Source organism: Montipora foliosa, unplaced genomic scaffold (genome assembly GCF_036669935.1).
Source record: "Montipora foliosa isolate CH-2021 unplaced genomic scaffold, ASM3666993v2 scaffold_427, whole genome shotgun sequence".
Classification (NCBI taxonomy): domain Eukaryota; kingdom Metazoa; phylum Cnidaria; class Anthozoa; order Scleractinia; family Acroporidae; genus Montipora; species Montipora foliosa.
The window spans coordinates 95,001-102,500 of NW_027179731.1; the positions used below are offsets into that span (position 1 = coordinate 95,001).

Consider the following 7,500-nt stretch of genomic DNA (forward strand, 5'->3'; position numbering starts at 1 on the left):
AAGGGCGAAATTGACAAGACGACGAAACTAGCAACTCCACTACACGAAGAAACAATAAGACCAAACGGGCAACATGACGACGCAGAAAAAGCAATACGACTAAACGGGCAACATGACGACATCAGCAAAGCAATACGACAACACGAAGAGAAAAGAACGACGATACGAACTTAGTATCACAACCCAACCAAGAATGCGACGCCACGAAGAAACGAAATCGATGACATGAAGGGGAGGTTTCGACCTTTCGGCGCCACGAAATCTAAATTCCTATTTTGTCCCCAATCTGACGCCATAACAGAGACCCTTCTTAATAAGCCTAATATTGTGTCCATGGAGATATAGCCTCAGGATCGATCGCATTTTCCTTAGTCTCCTGCGGTTAACAGATAAATTAAATCGACAAATCTTTGGCCAAGCCAAATAACCGCCTAGATATGCACACGTACCTCCAAGAAGCAGGTGTTACTATTGTTGACACGTTACTTGCTTTAACTTGAGGAAGTCAAAGCATTTTTTTGATAATAATAATAATAATAATAATAATAATACATAGTTTTGCCAGTAGGGAACCTGAAAACTCCATTCCACTCGAGCTTGTTGGATATGAATGACATGATAGAAGCTCACTCTGCTCTTTGCTTGCATAAGCAACAGCCAATTTTTCCATCTCAATACACGCTTGTAGTGAATTATGCTAACTACACGTGGATTAATAAGGAAATCAGTTTACATATCAAGGTATCATTTCAGTGGTTTTTTTCGTATTCAATAACCTATATTTTCCTGTCTTAAAATAGTCTATCTTGCGGTTGATGTCTATCCAAGAGAACAAACAGTTCCTGAGGGAAAAACAACCAACATCAGTTGCAACGCCAAAGGAGAGCCACTTCCAAATTTATCCTGGAAATTTGACGAGGGAGAGCTTTCCCCAACTGCTGTCATTATGAATACTTCTGACGGGTCTCTACTCCAGTTACCAAATACTACAAAGAGCATGAGGGGAAGGTATAAGTGTAAAGCTACAAACAAGGCCGGTGAAGACGTTTCCACGTCTACTCTTCATGTGTTAGGTTTGTACCGATTATAAGTTGTGAAAAGCGTTTTCAAGCTGACACATTAGTTTTGAGCCGACAGACTTTTCTTTTTTTTTGCATAAACAACCAAAATGACTTTCTGTAAAATTAGCATGCTTTTACGCTAATTAAGTCTTGTGCAATCTAATGGTAGTTCGAATCCATAAAAATGGTGTTTTTGATGCAATTTTGTATGTTTCTGTTCGGAACTAGTTTGCTATTAAATTTCCATGTTTTATAAGCTTTAAAAAGTCCTCCTTTAAGTTTTTTCCTTGTTGCAACCAAAAATGTAGAAGTTGTTGACGCTGGATAGTTAACTAAAAACAAGTAAAACCTTGCATGGCTACATAAAATGGTCCAATTGCTTCAACAAAACGGTAAATACAGCCTTTCACCAATTGCAACATCTGACCTGAATTGGTCACAGTGCTGTCGATGTTTCATGTCCGAGATGTAACGACACACTCAGTATAAATCAAAGCATGGATAATGTTGTATTTGATCTTCAGAAAAGCCGACTGTCATGATCTCTGGAGAGTCCTACAGACTGGAAGGAGACAAACTTATTCTGACTTGCAAGGCCAATGACCCAACATCGGAAATAAGATGGACAAGAAACACTATTTCTAAGGGAGGAAAGGCTAAAATAACTAAGAATCAGGACAGGAGCATCTTCATCATCGAAAGTGTCAAGGTTTCTGACGGTGGTGAATATGTGTGCGAAGCCAACAATGCAGCAGGGGATGCATCCTTGTCAGTTAATGTCACAGTTAGAGGTACGTAATATGGTAGTTGATATTGATTTAGAGAGTCTATAGTTTGATAATTTCTACATTGTACAAGACAAAACTACATGGCGGGAGACGGTTTATTCACAGTCAACAGTCAATGAGTAAGGCCCTCTTCAAGATCAACAATTACACAGATAATGGAGGGTGTCAACAGTTTCAACAAAGGGAAAAAGAGCTGAACAAAAGCGACCACAAATGCGTTATCATTCTTGAAGCTTTCTTTAAGTCTTTTACTTCATCCTGGCTTGATTGGCAGCTGTTTTGTAAGTCAAAGGGGTTAGAATTTGATTCTACGGTCTATCTTGAGCAAGGTGATCCTTGAACAAATTCGAGCTGTGGAGACGAGGAAAGCAAAGTAGGCTACATGGAAACTCCCACACTTGCTCAACAACTGTGAGATCAACACTGATAAACAACAGGGATTTAAAGTGAAAGTGTGAGAAAAAAAAGAGAGAATGAAGGTAAATTCCATAAGATTATTTAACACGTGAAACTGGATGTAAAAATACTACAAGGAAAAATGTGTGTGTGAAATCTCTTCTTTTAGTAAAAATTATCGTCAATTTTCCTTTCAATTCTTCGCACCATAGCCTTGCCAGTACATGTACAAGCTGCACAAGCAGGTAGGTTTACATATATGTTTCCTCTTCTACTTTGAAGTTTTCTACTCGTCTGTTTCCTTTCAGGAGCACCCAACGGCGGTGTTCCACAGGTGTGTATCTGCAGGTTGCATGCTATTTGTAGTAGTGAATGTGAAATAAAAACGAAAGAAATTTAAATATAACGAAAAATTCGCATAAATCAAACGATGAAAGCAAATGGTAGGAAAAATGTTAAAAATGCTTAGAAAATTAGTATTTCTTTAAGAGAATGTGATATTGCCTTGGGAACGGGCACGAATTATTGTCCGCCCCAACGGTTTTTGCCGTGTGCTATGACTCCAATGTCTTTCTACTCCGGTTGTTCGTTTTGTCAATGATTTTAGAGTTGTTGATGTCAATAACATGATTAAAAGTCCACGCGTGTTTTGCGACATTTGAGCCTTTAGTATAGTGCTTTAAGTTCCTCGTGTGTTCTTTTCTCCTAGTAGTGAAGGATCTTTTAGTTTCGCCAATGTAGCTCCAGGGGTAACATGCGCATGGAATTTCATAGATGACATCGCACTGGTCCTCTTCGGCAGGTCGAGACTAAGGGATGGGGAAATGCTGTTGTAAAGTTTTTACCGGTTTGCTGGTGACTTGGATGTCATGTTCCTTGAGGATTCTTGTGAGAGGTTTCGTGATGCCTTTGATGTAGGGAAGGACTGCAAAGTTGCGCCGTCTTAAATAACATACCGACCAACTCTTCTGAAGTAGGTGTAGGTGGTGGAGGCCTCGCATTCTTTCTTATAACATCAGCAGCGATTTTTTTGGGATAGCCGTTGGAGTGTAAAGCGGCGCAAACACGAGCAGCTTCACGGGTCTTTCCAATTTGTTTGTTGGGGAGATTCAAAGCTCTATGTAGGAGTGTCTCAGTGGTGCTGATTTTATGTTTTCCGTCATAGTGTGAGTGGCAGTCAAGATATCTATCCGTATGTGAGGTTTGCGGAAGATACCGACCAAAAGTTTTCCGTTATCGCGCGGAGAAACTGTCGTCTACATACCGCTTCCAAAATTTCGGCGAGACAGTAGTCGCGTTGATTGCTGTGTTTTCGATTTCTTCCATGCATAGGTTGGCTACTACAGGGTTGGCGGCTACCCATAGCACAACCGTGGATTTGTTTGTAGATGGTGTCATTATAAAGAAAGAAGTTATTGGACAGCACAAAATTCAATAAGGATATTATGTCCTCGATGTCTAGGTTGGTTCTGCAATGAAGAGACGAATCATCCTCTAATTTCTTCCTGATATAAACGCAAGCTTTGTCGACAGGGATGGCTGATTAATCATGCTGTCAATCCATCTCCACATACAAGTAAATCTGACCAAGTCTTTCCCTTTTTTCACATGGTATTATTTTCATTGGTTTGCTGAGAAGCCAGAGCTAGGTAAGTTGAATATTTTAAACGCCAAATACACTAGTTATACTGAATTGTGCTTCCTATGGTTGTTACCCAATTTGCCAAAAAAAATGCCTTTAAAGGATGTCTACTTTAACATCCATGGTCACATGATACCCTTTACGAGAATAAGAATTCTTATAAATTAAAAAAAAAAGTAATTCAAATAATGCAAATTATGTGGATAGGTGCAGATACTCAGTGAATTGCATCACCGAGCTTTGTTCAAGTCCAGGTCTTACTTACAGTTTAAACATGGTTTTGATCAACGATCTCCCAATTCTACTTGAACGACTAATGCTATAATTATCGTTTCTCTAACCTTCCGTTGTTATTACATCAGGGGAATTAGTTTCATTTCTTTTATTGTTCAATATGTAGGATCTAGTGATCAGATCAATGACATGTCAGCAGTGTGTGTAAGAAGTGCATGTATGCTTTAATTTCATGCCATAGTTTAGTGACGAGCAATTAACCCACAATTGAATAATGCATGAAAAATAATTTGATTTTCTGGATTTAAGATCAACAGATTTTGAAAAAAGTCATGAGATGAAGTCGATGGATGTTGTAGTGGATAAATGGGAGATATCTCGTGACCGAATAAGACTTGAAGAGGTCATCGGCTCAGGGGCATTTGGAACAGTTTGGAGAGCAACTTTGAGTCGTGAAAATGGGAAACCAGGCATACGTTTTGTTGCAGGAAAGTGCTTCACACGTGAGTTACTTCACATTACTCATTAATGAGACTGCAGACCATGTGTGATTTGATTTGTGATACCTTGTGAGGCCAAAGCAACAAATACAGTGACGTCTCAACATGCTCTGCTTTGTCCATGTTAAGTTTGTATTTTTGTCATAATATGCAAAACAACATTACTTTTTACAATTCTTCTAAATGAAAATGCAGTTCATGTTAGTCTAAACATTGAAGGCGAGCATGCACTGAGCATGCATTTTATATGCAACAATAGTTGGAATAAATCTGAATGTTTCCAATGATCAACATTAAGGATATTTTGAGATGATGTTCTTTGCTAATAGCTTTGAGATCATTGACTACAGGATTTTTATTAAGAAGCTGGTCGCCCTCAATGTGACAAAACCAATGGTGCCCGGGATCGATCCTCAACAGCTGGCAGCCAGTTCCTTTAAGATCTTGGAATCTTTTAAAAAATATGTCCCACAGGAAACCAGGCCTGTTCAAATTTACTTTGTGTTCAGACTGCTGTCCTGACGCACAGGTTCCCCAACATGATTAGTAGTAGTCTAGGGTTATATTAATGTGATGGTGATACCCTTTATGGAAATTAACAAACTAAGTTTAGATTTATCAACTAAAAATTATCAAACTAAATGCCTTGAGGGGGTTGGATAAGCGGTCAATAAAATGTAAGGCCCGTTTTAATTAAAGGTCGCATTTCACATCTGCCGAGTCTTACGCAAATGAGAAAATTCTATTGTTTTCGCTCATTTGCATCATATTCGGCACGTGAAATGAAACCTTCAAAATGGGCCTAAGAGTTATTTTACTCGCATAAATACATGACATTTTCGCGTGGCATTGGTGGAGTCGGAGTTTCTTCCTCGGCCGCCATCTTGAACCACTGAAGTCACGTGAGAATGCCATGTAATTTATTGGATGCTTGATTGATCGAGCTCAGCTCGATTCTCACGATGGCCGAAATTTGCCTAGAGAGGCCAAAAATATCAAACATGTTTGATTTTATCCTCACGGCCTTGCAAGGCAAATTTCTCACCAAAATAACCCCACAGGCGTGAGGAAACGGCCAGACAAACCGCCTCGCGAGGCAGTTCGCTCAACTATTTCCTGACTGTGTGCGGTGGGCTTAATATTTTTTGCACAATGGCAAAATGCGTAGGGGTAAACAAACAAGCAGCAAACGAAGAAGCAGGGTTCGACGTGGAAAGGGACAAATTCCAAAATATGGATACGAACAGAGTGGTTGAATTTTTTGGTTGACAAAATTTGTTCAAGCACTTTGGAAGAAGGATGGGTAAAAGTATTTGCCCAGAAGTTTGTAATGGCTGAAATGTCGATGAAAATGATTAGGCCTATCGCATAAAGCTTACCACTGATCTTTATGTAAAGATCGTTTCGTTTGAGAATAAGCGATTATTGCATTGTTTGCACATTCAGCCCCACACTTCCCTGAAACTCAAATCAAAGCCGCCACCGGGCTTTTCAGAATGATCATAGATTACCAGGTATAAAGGTTCATACACGTGACGTTTTAGCAATGTTTGATAGCCTGTTAGCCTCATGAACTATTAATGCCTTTGAAATTAGGTATAAGCACTGATTTTAAATGGTTAGCATGATAGTGATAAATTCAACCTTTTCGATTATTTTGGCATAGTCTTATTCAAGCCATGACTTCTTTTTAATTGAGCAAGTAGAACGTTTGGATGAAGAGGCGTTTCCTGGTAATTTCCTTTTTCCTAACTAATAGGCCATTTCCGAGATCAAGTCTGTCTCCTGTTCAAAGCGGTCTGAGTTCGTACCGGTCTCACAGCAAATCTCAAACCAGGTCCAGAAATTTGAAGCCTGTCACTGTACTGCTTTTAGGTCAGCGATATATTTATTAAAAAAACATATCGTTTCATCTCGAATTGAGCCACCAAACATCTCGTCCGGGTTTCATGTAAACAACTGCAAACATTCATACCGGTACAAGTTCATGTCGATCTGAGTTCGTCCAGGTCTCATGTAAATACCCCCTAAGTGCGAAATGTTTGTCATGGTAATTATTTCTACTTAAAATATCAATGAAAGCTAAAAAACTTCGCACTTAGGTTCGCCTTGAAGAGGAGGAAGAGATGAACTCAGAAATGGTCTAATCAGCCCCATATAATCCTCAAGTTCGAAGTTCTGCTCTTTGGGCCTCCCTTCTTTCTTTCCTTTTTCTTTTTTTTTTTTTTTTTTTTTTTATTATCTTTGTGATTTGTCCACTTTTTCCTGTAATATTTTTCTTTCATTAAACTGCAAAAGATCGCCTGTTCCACTAGAGCCCGAGTCTATCATTGCGTTTCTTGGTTCACCGCGAACGTGTTTAATCCTGTGTTTGTGGCAAAGTCAGTCACCACTTTACTCAAAAATTATTTTTTGAAAGCTGTATTTATTTGAATTGCGGAGAGAGTCAGGTTAAGATGCTGATCATTGCTTGAGCAGTAACGAAAAGAAAGCCAAAGTTTTTTTAGGCTTTCCTTTCGTTACTGCTCAAGTAACTTTAATTAATATCATCATCGTAACTTAACTCCTTTTCCATTGTCAGATTGAAACTTTGTCGGAAATCCCAGCATCCATGCTAAAATAGACGTTCTAGGGTTCTGGCAATTTCTGATGTTACTATATGTCTGAGAGGAAATAGCCCACGAATACTTTGAGTAATGATCTTTAAGGCAAAGGAGACAGTTATGCTCCTTAGAATAGCGAGAGATTAAAACTCAATCCAATCTATTTGCTCACGGAATTAATTGTAAATTACTATGAAAATTCCACTGTTAGGCTATTTGTAGACATTTATCTGTTTGGTCTCTCTCATGGTGACATGCTGCTGAATGTGCTTTTGA

At 38.9% G+C, this 7,500-nt stretch overlaps 1 protein-coding gene across 1 annotated transcript in view; it reads left to right on the forward strand.

Moving 5' to 3' along the window:
* LOC137988763 (fibroblast growth factor receptor 1-like) overlaps positions 1-7,500 on the forward strand; it is a 73,073-nt gene that overhangs the window by 33,026 nt on the left and 32,547 nt on the right. Inside the window, exons 9-12 of the mRNA XM_068834721.1 lie at positions 801-1,073; positions 1,586-1,852; positions 4,288-4,338; positions 4,439-4,624. Coding sequence (XP_068690822.1) covers positions 801-1,073; positions 1,586-1,852; positions 4,288-4,338; positions 4,439-4,624 — 777 coding nt within the window. The remainder of the gene's footprint in view (positions 1-800; positions 1,074-1,585; positions 1,853-4,287; positions 4,339-4,438; positions 4,625-7,500) is intronic.